We start from the raw sequence: 16,584 nt of genomic DNA, 5'->3' as shown, positions 1-16,584 counted from the left end.
TAATAAAATCAAGTATTTGCTGCTGTTGGGATGTAATCAACATGAAGTACTCTAAAAAAAATGTTGTATCAGATCATACGCTGTTTTCCCATTCAGCTTTTCTGCAGAACTTACATCACTCCTCTGGAGGATAACCAGGGTCAAGTGACCATTCCTGCCCTGAAATATATGGAAAGAAAGCCAAGACTTTTGTCAAACATCCTTCAGGAGCATGAAAGGAGTCCTGGGCAAACCCACATTTCTTTCAACCGATAAGGGCTTCACCTGCCTATCTGGTACTACTTTGCGGGAGCATGGAAGTGCGGGAGACTCAGAAATGTGTGTGCAGCAGCTGATAAAGGCCAAGCCAAGAGCTCTGAAGGAACAGCATTTCAGGACATCTCCTCAGCCTTCCCTGCGATCTCACCACATCAGAACCTCCAAAGTTTCAGGCACTGTCAGAACGACATGGAGTTTGGAAGGAAAAAGTCCTCCAGGTATCAAAGTTACCCACCCAGTCCGCATCATTTAGTTTTGCTGCAGAGGGAGAACCTGTTAGCTCAGGAGTTGATATTTCTGCACGCTTAAGAAGGGGGCCCCCACAGACCCTACAGCCAACTAGAGTGTCTCTAACAGCTCATCGCTCTACAGCCCCTGCCCCAGACTGAAAGCATCCCTGCCAGAGGCTGGTCCCGGCTTTCCTTTAAAGCCTTCAAGCAAGATGGCCGTTGAGGCCACAAACTAGTGACGGGGGAGCTGCTTTCTAACCGAGGCTGCCTTCTGCTTCTGAGCCTACGTTCAGCGGCAAGGGGTGGTCCCAACTTGCCGTCTCTCTCCAAAGGCTTTCAAGTATTTAAGACGACCAAGGCCAGGCACGTCTCTCCACCAGGAACACAGTCATGTTCACCAACTGAACTCCAGTGCCATGAGGAAGATTCCTTCCCAAGCAGGCATCTGTTAAGGCCACGTATACAAACACAGGCACAACTCAGCTGTGCTGTACGCTTTGCGTTGCCCATCCCTGACATCTCGTCATGGGACAAGGCGACATGGACCCGAAGAACAGCTCGGGAGGGCCCTTCTATTCTTTTCCCATCTGTCACATTTCCTCACCCCAAGCTGACCTTCTCCCGCCACATTTCCCCTCAAACACAAGTCTGCCTCTGGGTGGGTGTGCTATGTGCGGCAGAAGTGCTGTGGATGCGGAAAGGACTAAGCCCCCCTTCCCAGCACCACCTTCCCAAATCACTTTCTAGCGAAGAGGGTCCTTTGGGCCTGTAGGCAAGAGCGAGTTCTGCCCCTGAGAGGACGCCTGGGAACTAATACAAACCCTCTGGGGCGTTCCCTTGGTGTCGTGTACCAGCTAACTTGTGAAAAGTGCATGTGCAGGGAGTCCCCGCATGGCTGCGGTGTGGTTTGTGTGTCACATGTTCAGTTCTGGAGTGCTGCAAGGGTGCAGGACAAAGACTCGCTCGCCAGGCAAAACAGACAATAAACTCAGCACCAAAGAAGCACATTTGTATTTCCAACAATTAATTTGGTCTACATACGTAGCAGCAAAACTCGCCACTGCGAGCAGAGGCTTCAGAACCAAGAACGAAAGCTCCAGATCAACCGTCCTGCCCCTGGCCTTGTTTTCTAGGGGGAAATGAGGGCCCAGCCTCCACCCCGCGAGTACCACGGCAGAAGAGCAAGATCTGAAGACGGCGATGCTGGCGTGCATCGGGCTCGGAGATCCGCAGGACACAAATGTTCTGGGGCTCTCTGTCCCAATTACCAAGTTACGCAAGAGCAGCAGTGCTTGTTTCTATGAAAAAGAAAGGTAAGAAGCACACGGAAACCCCAGAACAGGTGGGCCTGTGGATAAAAGCCTTCCATACGCAGCAAAGCCTTCCCGATTGTCAAGGCCGCAGCTGTACACTGCAAATCTGGAGGCTTTTGGGCTCTGCCCCGCCTTGAGACGGGGGGGGGGGGGGGGGGGGGGGGGAGAGCGTTAGCTCTGCGGGCCTCCGTTGCATCCAGGGCAGGAATGAACTCCGACTGTTTAAACGTTTCCCTAGCAGGGGCAGAGGAAGGATCAGTGATATTGCTGAGAAGCTCACAGTTACCCTGAGTTTCTTTACAGAGGAAGGAAGAACCACTGTGGGCGTGAAGCGTGACCACTGCAGGCTAGACTGCTTGTGGAGGCAGCTGAAAGGTCTGGCCATCCTCCGCAGATGCCCTGGGAGTTGCTTCGGCCACCTCCACTTCCATCTCTTCCTTCTTCACCCAGAGGAAAGGGAGATCCTCCATGTTCTGCGCACTAAGGTACTTTCCCTCCGCCTCCTCTTCCTCCTCTTCCCGCAGCTCGCAGGACTTGGCCCAGATGTCCACAATCATCTTGAGCGTGGAGGTCCGCTCCTCAAGTTCCTCCCCCTCGCTCTGCAGCAGGAGGTTACCCAGCTCCTTGCTGAGAGAGAGGATTTTGTCCCGCCGTTCCTCGGACAGTGCCCCCGGGGTGCCTCTAGAGGGCGCCGGGCACTCGGGCAGGTTCTCCCCCCAAGTGGAGAGATGCTGGTACTTCTTCTGCCAGCGCTTGCACACCATCCCCTCCTCCACCACCTGCCGGTTGGCGTGAAGCACCGACAGGATGTGCCGGCAGGGGAGCTGGTAGCGGCAGTGGAAGTAGCAGGTGCACCTCCGGCAGTCTCTGCTCACCTGGTGCGTCTCCTCCAGCAGCTGGACCTTCGTCTTGCTCTTGGTGGAGGTCATCAGTTGGGTGGACTTCTGCACGACGTCCCACTCGTTCAGACACAGCTGGTAGGCGAGGTCAGTGCAGGTCTCCCGCAGAGCGACCAGCATGGTGGAGACGGGCTTGGCGGGAGAGAATCTGGTCAGCTGCTTCAGAGGCCTGGCGACGGGGGACTGCTGAGAGGCGGTGCTGGAACCACGCCGGACGGAGGCTCGGGTCTGTGTCGTCTTGAGCTCCTCCATAAGGCCGCTGCGGCCGTCCTCCCCCACACTAGCGGAGCCCTGGTTCAAGTGCTCCAGGCCTTTGGTGTTGAAGCAGTCTGCGTATTCCACAAAGCGGAGGATGTTGATCTCCAGGGAGAACCGCGTGCTGAAAAGGTTGGCGAGCTTTTGGGTGATGAGGTCCAGGCTGTCTATGTAGGTGCTGCAGGAATGGAGGCCCTTCTTGGCATGCATGTACCACAGCATCTCGCAGGAGAACCAGTTGGCCTGGAGATAGCTGTACAGCTCCCGGTCGATCAGCCGCTTGACCTGCTGAGACAGCGTCTCCAGGTTAGTGTTGGAGGTGGAGAAGACAGCCTCCCTCAGGGCCAGCCTCAGGTTCTGCTTGACGGAGAAGGAAGCGCGGGACTCCTTCAGCTTCTTCTCCAGGAGTCGCACCGTGTGGTAGACAGAGAGGAGCACCTGCGCGGAAGGGAAGAGCTCCTGCAGAACGGGCCGGTGGAGGAAGGACACGTCCACAAAGACCACCTTGATCTTCTGCCACTCGGGGTTGAACTCCTTGAAGACAGAGAACATTTTCCTGGCGTTCTCTGCCGTGTCCTCCCTCAGGATGGCAAAGTGCACAAGCTTCCCCACCCGGTCCTTGCTTTCCACAAGGAAGGCGTACAGCAGGTGGCCCCGTTCCCTCTGCACCTGATGCAGCAGGAGGCTCTCGGGGAACTTCACGAACAAGCTCTTCATTTTGCTCGTCTGGAAGTTCAGTCTTTCCAGGGCCTGGTCACTGCCCGCGCTGATGGAGGCCAAAGATCCCATGTCCACCCGCAGGAAGTTTTTCATCACTTCACCAACGCGGAACAGAGCAGAGTTGGGAGGACTTTCCTTCTCTGCCTCGGGGATCTCTGAACCTTCGTGGGGCGATGGAGGCAGAGATTCCTCCGAATCCATTTCCACCTTCACCGTTGCGTGACTGTCCGAATCCACTTCCACCTTCACCCTTGCGTGACTCTCCGTGGGGACCTTCGCACTCAGCCCGTTGCTCTGGCTGCTGCCTTCCACCTCTGCAGGCTGCTGCCTACGCAGCTTTGCTGGGGGGCTGCCTTGGGCTTTGCAGCCAGACTTCTGGGCAGTCATTCTGGTCACCGGAGGCGGATCACAAGAGGTCAGGGAAGTCTTCGATTCTGCATGGACGTGGTTGCTGTTCAGCTCGCTGATCACCAGCCGGTCCAGCTCCTCGTTATACTGGAGGACCAAATACGCCGGGCACAGCTGGGGATGTTGCTTCCTCTTCTTGCTGTACTCCCTCGACCGGCCGCAGCCAAACTTCACCTGCATGAACCTGGGGGATGAAGAGAGAGGGGGGTTCTGCGTGAGACGGGGCACTCATCCCAAGCCTGTGCTGACCGCAGGACCCCAGAGCAAAGACCCAGTGAGCCGTACGTTTGCCAGCCTCGGGCAAGTCTTCCGCCCTTCCCTCCTTCTTGATCAAAACATTTATATCCTGCCTTTCCTCTTGGTTCAAAGGCAGCTAATAACAGTTAAAATATCTTCAGCTTGAACCGAAAATAAAACAGCAAGCCCCAAATCCCTCCCCCTGTTGAAAGATGCCTGCTATTCAACCCCCCTCAAAAGCCTTGCAGCACCTCCTGAAAGTGGAGGCCCCCCTACCCTTCAGAGAGCCCCTTCCACAGAGCAGGGGCCATGATGGGGAAAGGCCTAGGCTCTGGTTGATGCCAGACGCGCCACCCTGAGTGGCAAGATAACCAACGGATGGCTGCCCGACGACTGTAGTTGGCACACAGTGACACATGGAAGGAGATAGTCTTTCCTTTGGCCAGCCTACCTCATGTCCCGGTGGCGATCAGGAAACTGCAAGTCAGGCCCCAGTTCCTCACTGTGGGCACCACCAGTGCAGCTGTGGCAGTGTTAGGAGAGTCAAGTAAAGAATAAATATACACTGCAAGAACCTTTTGTAAATTAACGTGTACTGTTTATCACTATTATTTTATAAAGTGCACTATTATAACATCCTTGTCAGGTACATATGTTCAGTACATTCAGTGTAGCAGTAACATTCATTCATTCAGTTTAACAACTACCAGTCAATTTAGCACCAGTATTTTAAAAGTCAAGCCCCAACCGGAGTTTCCAGAATTAAAAGCCCGCTTCTACTTGCATGAAGTCTTCCAAAGGGGGGGGGGGGCTTTCATTTATAGTTGCATTGATGCTTATTGCCGGTCCTACAAAAGACACATTGTGCAGTTAAAAATTAATGGACGGAGCGCTCCTGTCATTCATGCAGCCCCCTTTTGGAAGACTTCATGCAAGTAGAAGCGGGCTTGTAATTCTGGAAACTCCCGTTGGGGCTTGACTTTTAAAATACTGGTGCTAAATTGACTGGTAGTTGTTAAACTGAATGAATGAATGTTACTGCTACACTGAATGTACTGAACATATGTACCTGACAAGGATGTTATAATAGTGCACTTTATAAAATAATAGTGATAAACAGTACACGTTAATTTACAAAAGGTTCTTGCAGTGTATATTTATTCTTTACTTGACTCTCCTAACACTGCAGCTCAGGTTGCTGCGGCTTTGGGAGGTGGCAAATGCCAGCCTATGGGCTCTGCTGCCTGGAATGCTCCCTAATTTGGAGGCCAGCCCCAACCTACTCCCCAGCTCCACCCTCCAGGTCTGCAGCACTCCCTAGCAGTCTGAGAAGCCACTCACAGCTGACACTCTGGGCTACCAGGCCAAGTCTCGGCCCTTCTCCTTCCTAATTCTTGTGCCTGCATCATGCTGTGCTCCTTGGCCCTAGGAACAGCAGTCTGGTTCTCTGCCTGGGCTACAGACGTCACCCAAGTAGAGAATGAGACAGCTCTCTGCAGCCTCTCCAGATGTGGCGGCCTGATACCACCACTAACACTTGGGTAAATGTGCCAGGAGCTGAGGTCACAAGGCTGGGAAAAGACCCATCTCTCCTACACCACATGCAAGGGATTTACGCAGGATGGCATGCCTGTGCCTCTTCCACTGAAGTTTTGCAGGAAGCTTGACCGTGCTTATAGCAAAAGTCAAGTGGAAAGAGAAGCTGTAATGATTCCAAGTTATAAGTGTATGTTCCTTTAAAATGGTTGGTAAGTGTCAGAAGAACAAGGGGAGGGTGAAAGAGGGAGATGAGTGAGGTAATTGGTGGGTGACTGAAAGTGTGTGGGTGGAGCTAGGAATTGTGTGTGTGTGGAGAGAGAGAAGGCAGAGGGTTCCGTTTGGAGTTTGTGTCTGAAGTGTTTTGTCAGCAGTCAGTAGCTGTCAGTTGTGGTCAATCTACAGAGTCAGAGAAGCAGTCTTCCAAATAGAATCATACAGAGGTGCTGGGAAAGGCATTAAGATTCTAAAAGAGGAAGAACATATACTTAAAGGGGCATTTAGGCAAAATCTAATATTATCTGAGTATTTTAAGAATGTGAGGGGAAAAGCTGACAGAGACCTGAGAAAAAGGGAAAGATGCTACTAAGCAACTTAACAAATCATCCTGTAACCAATACACTTCTTTTACCAATAAAGTTTTATCTTATTTATTGTTAACCCAGAGTCTTATCCTCAGAACCACATAGACCAACGAAGGTGCCTTATAGCTTGGGCACAATACTATGGGAAAGGTTAATTTAAGACTGGAATTAAATTCCTGGTGGCAGCAATAGATACTTCAAGTGAGAGAAAGAAACAAGAAATTTAAAACTACTTCACACCTAACCACACAAAACACAAAAGAGGTACCGTCACAGAAGTCACTGCTGCTGTCCATCATTCTGAAAGGAAAGAGGAGACTATGCTCCCCCACATATGGAACATTTGCTGAAAGTGAAAAGTGTTCATCGGATGTGGAAGGGAAAAGTAACAGAATCCTAGCTAGACAAACCAATGGTCTAACTTCTGATCAGGCTGTTACATGCAAATAAAAACATGCAGAAGGAAATCTTGAGGACAGCTAGGCTGCGATACGCATCGTTGGAATTTCTGCATCCACTAGAGGGTCCCAGTTATGAAGGAAGAGTCACTACACCATGGAATCTTAGCAAGACGCAGGAACTGCTGAATTTGTTCCACAAGACATGTGTATTAACAAGGGTGTGTGTGAGCCTGCTAGGGCAAGACAGCAAGACGCTTGCCAGGCCTGCTTGAAAGAATACTGGGTAGGTGTGCGGACCTGGCATGTGTAGAGAGCAGCCAAAGCCTGGTTTGTTGATCCTTGTTCAGCCTACTCTGGGTTGAAACTCCTGATAGGCTTACCAAGTGGCGGCGGGGGATCCGCATGTCTTCACAGGATCCCTGCCGCGGGGACAGCGACACGCGTTGCACCCACCATCGCCAGGATGTGATGCTACGTGTCGCTCTGACAACGGGACTCCAAACAGCCCCGTTGCCAGAGCTACGCGTTGCGTCACATCCTGGCAACGGCGGTGCAACGCGTGTCGCCGTCCCCGCAGCAGGGATCCTGTGAAGACATGCGGATCCCCCGCCGCCACTTGGTAAGCCTAACTCCTGAAGTTCTGGGTGCGGAGCCTAGGGAGGGCAGGACCTCAGAAGGGCATAATGCCATAGAGTCCGCCCTCCGAAGAAGCCATTTTCTCTGGGGGAACTGATCGCTGCGGCCTACAGGCCAGTTGCAGTTCCAGGAGATCCCCGAGCCCCACCTGGAGAAGAGCCACTCCAGCTCCCCAGCCACTTACACCACATCTTCCCGGATGTTGGTCCCGTTCTTCCGATTGTAAAAGCGGACGGAGACGCAGTTCTTCAAGCCATACTGCAGCCGGTTCTCCTTCTTGTAGGTCTGGAAGCACTCCTTGAAGTCCTCGTAGTTCTTGAAGCAGGAGCCCACCTCCATCGCCCCCCCCTCCTAGGCCAGGGTGGGAGGCCGAGCCCCACCCCTCAGCACAGCATCCCTCCAGGCAAGGGGCTCTCTGTCCTGCCCACCTGAGGGCCAAAAGGTGTGTGTGGGGGGGTTGGAAGGGCCCCCTGCCCAGCCCTTTGACCCCTTCCTGCCTGCAACTGGCACCTCCTTTCCCCCTCAGGTCAAGGGGGGGCTCCTTAGTCCTCCCCTGACCCCCCACTGCTACGGGGTTGGGCGGGGCCCTTCCAGGAGGAGGAGGAGGGAGATTGATCCACCCCCCCCAGGCTTAACCCCTTCCAGCCCAAGGGCCGGTCTTCAACCCCCCCCTGACCCCTTGCTACCCAGTGGGGGTGGAGGAACATTTAACCCCTCGCCGCCCGCAGCGCCCCTCCCCAGCCCTTCCCCTCGCACCCGCACCACAGACAGGGCCCCAGCAACGCCGCTTCGCCCTCCTATAACCCAGGCGGAGGCACCGCCCCCACCGTGGAAGTGACCAATCAGAGGCCATGTCGAAGAAGCGGCAGCCGCTCGGCCAATGGGGAAGGGAGTTCTGCCCCCACGTGACCCCAGAGCGACGACCCGGCGCGCCAACCGCCTCCCAGGTGGCCGGTGGGCGGGGACTTCCTGTTTCCCTGGGCCGCGGCAGGAAGTGCCGCACCGTCGCCGCCGCCTCCTGGGGAAAGACGCTTCCGAGCGCGGCCGGGCGCACTTCCGGCCTAGGCGGCTGTCATGTGACCGAGCAAGATGGCGGCGCGTCCCGATGCCGGTCGCTCCCGGGTTCTCCCCGCGGAGGGCGGCGGCGTTCCCGGCGAGAAGGAGGCGGCGGCGGCGGCGGCCGATCAGCCGGGGGACCTGCGCAGCGTCCTGGTCACCAGCGTCCTGAACCTGGAGCCGCTGGACCTGGACCTTTTCCGGTCAGTCGGGCGGCCACTTCAGGGGGTGGGGAGGAGACGCACCGCTTGGATTCCCGCCTGCGCCAGGGGCCGGCGGCGGCGATCGCGGGGTCTCATCGACAATTTGGTGTGACGGTTAGAAGCGCGGACTCTGATCTGGGAGGACCGGCTTCGATGCCCCCACTCCTCCTCCTCCTCCTCCACATGCAGCCAGCTGGGTGACCTTGGATCAGTCACAAGTTCTCTCAGGAGAGCTCCCTCAGCCCCACCTGCCTCACAGGGTGTCTGTTGTGGGGAGGGAAAGGCTCGCTCCGAGACGCCTTCGGGTGGTGAAAGGCAGGGTATAAATCCCCATCTCTTCTTCTTTTTCTTCCCTCTCCCCGTCTGGCCGGCGCAGGGGGAGGCACTACTGGGTGCCCGTCTCGCAGCGGCTCTTCGGCGGGCAGATCGTGGGCCAGGCACTGGTGGCGGCCGCCAAGGCGGTGGGCGAGGAGCTGCAGGTCCACTCACTCCACTGCTACTTCGTCCGAGCAGGTGCGGGAGCGGGCGGGGCCGAGGCCCACGAAGGGCTGGGGGGGGGGGGAAGGGAGAGAGTTTGTTCGCCTTCTCAGAGCTCAGCAGGGAGGGTTGCTGGCTTGAGGGGGGGGGAGATTTAGGGAGCCTGGAGCCTGAGAAGAACGTGGTTTAGGGAAGGAAAGGGGCTTCAACGGGCTAGAATGCCATAGAGTTCACCTTCCAACGTGGCCATTTTCTCCAGGGGAACTGATCAGTTGCAATCCCAGGAGTTCTCCCGTCGCCACTTGGAGGTTGGCAACCCTAACCCTGGAATTTTATTGAACTGTTTAGTAGTAGCAGTTTTGAAAGAGACAAAAGGGTGGGCGGCTTCCTACCAGGAGTGGCTCATTTTTGGTACTCACTGCCTGGACATATGGTGCAATGGCCCTCAGCCAGATTAAAAGGGTCTGTGTGTGTGTGTGTGATCAGTTCTTATTGGATCTGATCACAGAAATGGCGCCTCCAGATGCCAGCAAGGGCTTTCCTGCAGCATCTGACTGGCGCTGGACTAGTCAGGCTGTGGTGACGGTCCAGCTGGACTGCTCTAGCCTGCTTCTCAGTGCTGGTGTTATCAGCTTAGCTGGCACTAACAGCAGCACCCTCTGCTCACAGGGGACCCGTCAGTGCCGGTCCTCTATCAGGTCGAGCGCACCCGCACAGGCCGCAGCTTCTCCGTGCGCTCAGTCAAGGCCATCCAGCATGGGAAGGCCATCTTCATCTGCCAGGCCTCCTTCCAAGAGGTTCAAGCCAGCCCCGTGCAGCACCAGTTCCACATGCCTGACGTGCCCCTCCCAGAGGAGCTGCAGACCCAGGAGGAACTCATCCAGCAGTACCTGCAGTGAGTATAGCAGGGAGGGGGTACACCATGGCATGAGCAGGATCAGCCAAAGATGCCAGGCTGCTCCGGTGCAGTTGGCTCTCATGCCACCGGGTGGCCCAGGCCTGTTTCGGCTTCTCTGACATTCTGTATCATGGCAAGAACCTTTGGTCGGACAACCAGGCTTTGCTTTGTACTTTGCATCCTGTTAAAAACTCACCTTGGGTTTGCCCTGGGTCCGTGTTCCTTCTGTCTTGCACAATACAAGATGCTTGGAGCCACCACAATCTTTGAACCGTGTTAGCTCCTGCTAGGCCCAGTTTGTATATGGAGTTTAGGCAGGGAAACAGCGTCGGCAGCTCTTGAGGTCCGGCTGGTGCTCCAGTCTCCCCCGCTGGGTGGAGCCCGGGTTCTGCTCACACGTCTCTTCCCAGCCTGGCCTCTTCCTTTTCAAAGGGACCCAAACCTCATGGAGAAGTACCGACGGGGACTCAACAAGATGCTGGCGCAAGAGGTCCCCATTGAGATGAAGCCGGTCAACCCGCCTGACCTGTTCCACCAGAACCCCCAGGAGCCCAAGCAGCTTTTTTGGGTCCGGGCCCGAGGCCACATTGGTAAGAAGCCCTGTGTGTTGGCACCCTCAGGATCTGCCCCACAGCAGACTTTGGGGCTACGAAACACCATGCTCCTGTACACTTTGCTTGAATTTCCTGATTGAAGAAGAGTTGGTTTTTATACCCCACGTTTCTCTACCCAAAGGAGTCTCAAAGCAGTTTACGATTGCCTTCCCTTCCTCTCCCTCCTGTGAGGTGGGTGGGGCTGAGTTTGGAGAGAATTGGGACTGGCCCAAAGTCACTCAACAGGTTTTATGTGGAGGAGGAGTGAGGAATCCAACCTGGTTCTCCAGATTAGAGTCCACTGCTCTTAACCACTACACCACGCTGATTGAGGGCCGGAGGGAGAAATGCTGGCTTCAACTCTGCAACTGGAGATGTAGCCTTGTGACCAGGTTTTGGTGCCTGCCTAAGCTTGTGTAGAGATCACTTCCTCCAGTCTGGTTTTTGTTGCAAAAGACTGGCACGGCTGTGTCCCCAGTGGCTTAAGCTGTACCTCCACAGCTGTGAGGGCTTGAAACTTGCCTTATGGGTCGTTTGCACCTTTCTGCCTGTTTGGACTGGGATGCCAGCAGCTGGCTCAGGCATGGCATAATGTTGCTTCGCAGACCAGCTGGTGCTGGCAAGACACCACTTCATGCCCCAGGTGTCCTTTGGCCTTCTTCCGAGAAAAATAGGGCTGGGCTCTGAGGGGGGAACCTGTGCCTTACAGACGACTGCACAGAAATACAAACCGCAAGGGTAGACCATCAAAAAATGTACACATTTCACAAGTTACCAGTAGACATCAATCTATTGCAACATAATTATCCGTTTGAGACATGAGCTGTGCCTAGATTATTATGGAATCAGGTTCCATTTTTCAGCCGTATAACTGAGGGAGAATGCTTTGAAACGTCTGGCATACCTAGGAAGGACGTTTTTGGCTGCAGAAGTTTCTTTGTGCAATGGGACATCCTCTGCCTTGTTTGTGTGGACTTTGAGGTCTTTTGGACACTATTATACTGAAAGGATATAGAGTCGTCTACTGTTGGATTTTTTTCCCCTACCATTGAATTGTCATACCTTCTCTTGTTAAATGTTTGTATGGCAACTTGTGCTTTTGAATTGTGACCACCAATTCTACTTTATCAATTGACTTACTATAACTATGTTGCAGTAGACTCATGTCTACTGGTAACTTGTGAAATTTGTGAATTTTTTGATGGTTTACCCTTGCAGTTTGTATTTCTGTATATCACATACGCTTGGGGTCCCTATTTGGCTTACAGGCGACTGTGACATGAAGCTGCACTGCTGCGTGGCCGCCTACATCTCCGACTACGCATTCCTGGGCACAGCCTTGCTACCTCACCGCCACCGCGTCCGATTCATGGTCTCGCTGGATCACTCCATGTGGTTCCATGCCCCCTTCCGAGCTGACCACTGGATGCTGTACGAATGCGAGAGCCCCTGGGCCGGTAGGTGCTGCCTGTGCACGGGGATGGGACGGGGCTCAGGCAGTACTTGGGTCTACAGCTGCTGCAGTCACCCCCACCCCCTTCTCTCTCTCACTCGCAGGCGGCTGCCGAGGGCTGGTGCACGGACGGCTGTGGCGCAGGGATGGCGTGCTGGCAGTCAGCTGCGCCCAGGAAGGAGTCATCAGAGTGCAGGCGCCTCCCACCGAGAGCAAACTCTAGCAAATGCCTCCCCCCCCCCCAGCTTCTGCTGGGTCCTCCTGGACTTAATGGCTCACCTATGGAGGCAGCTGGCAGGGTTGGGGCGGGGAGGGGACGGAACAGGGCAGGTGCAAAGAAATCCACACACAAACCAGGGTCGGTAGCACTTATTTTATTGGGCTTGTTAATTGCAGACTCTTCCTATGGCTAATAAAGTGACTGAGGCTTCCCGTGAGGCTCTGGTCTCCTGTGACAAGGAGGGGCCCTTTCTTATTGCACCGTTATTGGGGGGGGGGGATGCTGTGGCAACAGTGCGACAACTTCCCCCTTGTTGCTGGAGAGACCACGCCACTGCCGGGGGGCTCATGCCGCCAAGGGGAAGGAAGTTCCATGGCAGCACCCCTCCCCCAGGTTCCCTTTGTCATTTTCCCAGCAGTGGCAGCAGCACCTCCATGGGACTTCCCTCCCAAAGCAGCAGCAGCAGTGGGGGCTGGAAGAAGCCGCCTCTGCTAGCTGACGGGTTCCCTACCTGCCCTGTGGCTTTCCTGCCTGTGCGGGGCAGGGGTTAGTGTCATCCTGTGAGGCAGACGGTTGTCCCTTGTCCCCCTCAAGCATTCAAGTACTATTAAGAACCCCGGGTCAAATCTCCTGCACCCCTTCCTCCCCCGGCAGAGATGGCGACCAGCGAGCTAGGCCGGGGGAGCAGTCCGACTCCTGTCCCTGGCAGTGCCAGCCAGACGGTCCTCCCGCACGTCCTCCCGCAGACTCAGGGCAGCGGCTGCTTGACGAGGAGCTCCTTCAGGGTCGGGGGCTGTGGCCCGGCCAGGCCGGCGTCCTGCAGGCTTTGGAGGCGGGCTTCCGCCTGCCGCTTGTCCTGACCCAGCATCCAGGTCAGGTGGACGTGGGCCTGCAGGAAGGGGGCCAGCAGCGGGTGGCTGTTCTGGGCCTCCAGGAGCTGCAGGGCCTGCTCGCTGGCAGCGTGGGCCTCGGCCAGCTGCTCCAGCTCCTGGTGGCAGACGGCCAGCCCTGCCAGGGTCAGCAAGAAGTGGCCCGTGCGGCACGCGCCCAGCTTGTCCTGCAGCCGGTGGGCGTTGGTCCACGCCGCCAGCGCCTCGCAGTACAGGCCCGTGCATGTCAGGCGCTGTGCTGCCCGCAGGTCGCTCAAGAAGAAGAACTGCTGGAACTCGGCGGAGTGGCGGATCTCGGGCAGGGAGTGCAGGTGGGAGAGGAACTGCTCGAAGGCCCGGCTGCGCTTGGCGATCGTCTCGGCGGTAAAGTTGCGCCGCAGCCGCTTCCGCGGGAAGGAGACGCCGGCCATGTCGCCGCTGAAGCGGCGGCGCAGGTGCCGGTTCAGCTGCTCAAAGTCCGAGTAGCGCCGGGTGATGGTGGCGGGGGCCTTGTCAAACTGCCCCGCCCGGATCAGGTAGACGGTGTAGAGCTGCGGGCGGGACAGGAGAGGTGAGGGGGGGGTGGCGGCACCCAGGAGCCACCCGATCCCTCTAGCGGGACAGAACATCCCCCCTCTCCCCCGGACCACACCCGCATGCATGCCCCTAAGGCGGGGGAAGCAGAAGCAGCCTCTGACGCGAATTACCTGAGGCTCTTCTGAGCCGGCCGTGCGCCAGCCGCAGCAGGGAGGAAGGAAGACAAGAATCAGGTGGGCCAGGACCCGCCAGCTCCCCCCTCCCCAGAAGGCAAAGAGGCCCCCACGAGAGCCTGGTGGAGGGCAGCAAGGGAGGCCCCGTCCCGGCAGGCCCTTCTCCTCTCCCCGCTGCAGCAGCCCTGAGCTACGCCGGAGAGGAGGGTCTCCGGATTCCTTCCCAGAGCAGGGGGCGGGGCGGGGCTCGAGGGAGCACCGAACCGTCCCCCCCCCCACAGACCGGGGGCCTCCCGCCTCCTCACTCACCACGTACTTGGAGCTGCGCTCGTTGACCACGTTGGCGCTGGTCACCTCGAAGAGGAGGCGCTGGGGCATGAGGCTGCCCCGCGACTTCCGCCAGAGCTCTTGCAGCTGCCGGGTGAGCATGTTGCTGCCCTGGCGCTCGGCCAAGGGGGGGCTGTGCTCTGCGCCAAAGGGGGACGACGACGACAAGAGAGGGAGCAAAGAATCATAGAATGTTAAGAGTCGGAAGGGACCTTGCCGGTCATCTAGTCCAACCCCCGACACTCTGCAGGAGCATAACTGAAAGACAGCCCTGCATACCTACAATAGACAAAGACTCCGTGGGGCCTTCCTCCTGGCCTGGAATGCATGGCGGTGGCTTGGGTGCTACCCACCCCCACCCGGGAAGGCCACTTCTGCTTGATGGGAACACCCCACCCTCACCCCGATATTGCCAACTGGAGGCATCCTCTGCAGTCAAGGGTCCGCAGGCGGCCACCTCGGCTAGTTTCTGATGCCAGCTGTTGCCAGGGGGCTAAAGACCGGCCCCTGTTGGTGGGGTCGTGCCCCCCTTCCTGCTCCAGACCCCTACCTCCATCCTCCGGGGCCACCCCCAGCAGCTCTGAATCCTGGGTGTCTCCCGGGCCCGGTCTAATCCCACCGGGGGCGGCTTCCTCCTCCGCTTCGTCCTCCTCCTCATAGTTGCTGGTGAAGCTCAGCGTCCCGCTGAGGCGCGTGGAGAGGCCCTCTGTGTCGTCCTCCAGCTCGGAGCTCTCCGGAAACTCTTCGGCTTCCAAGCCGCAGGCCGGCAGCCCCTCCTGCTCCCCTTCCCCAGTCAGCGCGTGCCGCAGGCGGTGCAGGATGCGTGAGGCCATGGTGCCGTGGCAGCCGGGGGACCCTGCAAGGGAGAGCCGGTCACAACGGACCTCGAGAGGCCCTGGCTCAGGGGCAGAGCCGCTGCTCGGCACGCGGAAGCTCCCCGGTTCAGCATCTCCAGTTGCAGGAGGGGAGGCGAAAGACCCCCGCCTGAGACACTGGAGAGCCGCTGCCAGTCTGAGTAGACCAATATGGACTTTCATGGACCGGGGTGTGTGTGTGTGTCTGATACAGTATTGCGGCAGCTTCACGTGTTCATGTGAACTGGATCGGTCTGTCTACTCTCAGTGTGGCTTGGGAGCAGTGTTCCCTCTAAGCTGAGTCAGTGTGAGCCAGCTCACAGTCTTTTAGCCTCCAGCTCACACATTTTTGTCTTAGCTCAGGAATGATGGGGCTCCAGAGCACACTAATTGATGCAGCAGCCCAATCGCTCGCTCACCACTTTAATGCCAGCAGCTCACAAAGTAGAATTTTTGCTCACAGGACTCCACAGCTTAGAGGGAGCATTGCTTGCCTGCAGGCCCTTTGAGTATCTCCCCCCACCCCACATCCCATAGCTGAGCTGCTTCCCGGAGCCCCGGCTTGGTTCTCCCCGCAGGTCCGGTGTGAAAGAGGATCTTGTGGCCGCCCGAGGAGGGGGCGAGGCCCTCCAAAGAATGCCTGAAAAACCAACAGGCAGTGAAGGTTTTAAAAATGCCCTTGTTTGGTTCAAGGTCCCCCGGCAGGAGACCTCAGGCCATTCGTTGGAGGGGAACGGGCTGGAGGTGCAGGGGGGAGAGCACCAGTGTTTCCTCCAAGCTGAGTTTGTGTGAGCCGGCTCACAGTTCTTTTAGCCTCCGGCTCACACATTTCTGTCTTAGCTCAGGAAGGAGGGCTCCGGAGCAAGCTAATTTATGCAGTAGTCAAGCCGCTCGCTCACCACTTCAATGCCAGGGGCTCACAAAATTGCATTTTTGCTCACCAGACTCCACTACTGAGAGGGAGCATTCGAGAGCACCCCCCCCCCTCCAGCGGAAGCCTTCCGGGACAACCGAAGGGCAGCCCAGGGTGGCCGGAGCCAGGGCCCAGAGACGGAGGGCCTCCCTTGACCTTGCCTCCTGCCGCTGGCCCTGGAGCGCCCTCTCCGACCCCCTCTCCCCGGGCCCCCTTCACAGCCCTCCCACCGCTCACCTGTGGCCGCGGGAAGGGGACTCTGGGCCGGGCACTCAGGTCGCCCGGTGCCCTCCAAAGTCGCCTCTTTCCCAAGCGGGCAGCCTCTCCTCCGCCTACCTGCGTGCCACTTGGCTCGCCTCTTGGGGAAGGAGGGCAGGGCGTGCCCGGGCCCGGGGAGTACCCAGCTTGGGCGCCCCAACCCCCTCCGCCCAGTATTCGGGTCTACCCGCCCCCGGGAAGGGCCGCCCAACTTTCCCCGGCGGCGGCTAGCAAAGTGCGCGGGCGGGCGGCGGCGCGGGGCCGCTTGCCCAGGCC

The 16,584-nt window shown here is 57.2% G+C and overlaps 3 protein-coding genes across 3 annotated transcripts; 1 reads left to right on the top strand and 2 right to left on the bottom strand.

Annotated features, from left to right (window-relative positions):
- Window positions 1-1,952: 1,952 nt before the first annotated feature.
- Window positions 1,953-8,122, bottom strand: ZSWIM3 (zinc finger, SWIM-type containing 3). The gene is made up of 2 exons (XM_015412324.1): window positions 7,662-8,122; window positions 1,953-4,267 (listed from the first exon to the last, which is right to left on the bottom strand). The coding sequence occupies exons 1-2, from the start codon at window positions 7,814-7,816 to the stop codon at window positions 2,149-2,151; spliced, it is 2,274 nt and encodes a 757-aa protein (XP_015267810.1). The 5' UTR covers window positions 7,817-8,122; the 3' UTR covers window positions 1,953-2,148.
- Window positions 8,123-8,491: 369 nt separating this feature from the next.
- ACOT8 (acyl-CoA thioesterase 8) lies at window positions 8,492-12,399 on the top strand. Its single transcript, XM_015412333.1, has 6 exons — window positions 8,492-8,736; window positions 9,113-9,249; window positions 9,883-10,108; window positions 10,544-10,701; window positions 11,973-12,161; window positions 12,262-12,399. Exons 1-6 carry the CDS (start codon window positions 8,567-8,569, stop codon window positions 12,378-12,380), a joined length of 999 nt encoding a protein of 332 aa, XP_015267819.1. The 5' UTR covers window positions 8,492-8,566; the 3' UTR covers window positions 12,381-12,399.
- Window positions 12,400-13,102: 703 nt separating this feature from the next.
- SNX21 (sorting nexin family member 21) lies at window positions 13,103-16,397 on the bottom strand. The gene is made up of 4 exons (XM_015412332.1): window positions 16,387-16,397; window positions 14,834-15,139; window positions 14,266-14,423; window positions 13,103-13,797 (listed from the first exon to the last, which is right to left on the bottom strand). The coding sequence occupies exons 2-4, from the start codon at window positions 15,114-15,116 to the stop codon at window positions 13,126-13,128; spliced, it is 1,113 nt and encodes a 370-aa protein (XP_015267818.1). The 5' UTR covers window positions 15,117-15,139; window positions 16,387-16,397; the 3' UTR covers window positions 13,103-13,125.
- Between the last annotated feature and the right edge of the window lie 187 nt (window positions 16,398-16,584).

This window comes from Gekko japonicus, unplaced genomic scaffold, assembly GCF_001447785.1.
Source record: "Gekko japonicus isolate JY-2015 unplaced genomic scaffold, Gekko_japonicus_V1.1 scaffold3673, whole genome shotgun sequence".
NCBI classification, from domain to species: domain Eukaryota; kingdom Metazoa; phylum Chordata; class Lepidosauria; order Squamata; family Gekkonidae; genus Gekko; species Gekko japonicus.
This window is presented reverse-complemented; position numbering and strand designations above follow the sequence as displayed.

Bases quoted from the DNA above. Each gene is read 5' to 3' on its own strand.
- ZSWIM3 (XM_015412324.1), bottom strand. From the start codon at position 7,816: ATGGAGGTGGGCTCCTGCTTCAAGAACTACGAGGACTTCAAGGAGTGC. The intron at 4,268-7,661 runs GTAAGTGGCTGG...TTCATCCCCCAG, and splicing joins AACATCCGGGAAGATGTGGT to GTTCATGCAGGTGAAGTTTG.
- ACOT8 (XM_015412333.1), top strand. From the start codon at position 8,567: ATGGCGGCGCGTCCCGATGCCGGTCGCTCCCGGGTTCTCCCCGCGGAG. The intron at 9,250-9,882 runs GTGCGGGAGCGG...CTCTGCTCACAG, and splicing joins CTGCTACTTCGTCCGAGCAG to GGGACCCGTCAGTGCCGGTC. The intron at 10,702-11,972 runs GTAAGAAGCCCT...TTTGGCTTACAG, and splicing joins CCGGGCCCGAGGCCACATTG to GCGACTGTGACATGAAGCTG.
- SNX21 (XM_015412332.1), bottom strand. From the start codon at position 15,116: ATGGCCTCACGCATCCTGCACCGCCTGCGGCACGCGCTGACTGGGGAA. The intron at 14,424-14,833 runs GTAGGGGTCTGG...CCTTTGGCGCAG, and splicing joins GGTGGCCCCGGAGGATGGAG to AGCACAGCCCCCCCTTGGCC. The intron at 13,798-14,265 runs GTGAGTGAGGAG...TCCCGCCCGCAG, and splicing joins AGCGCAGCTCCAAGTACGTG to CTCTACACCGTCTACCTGAT.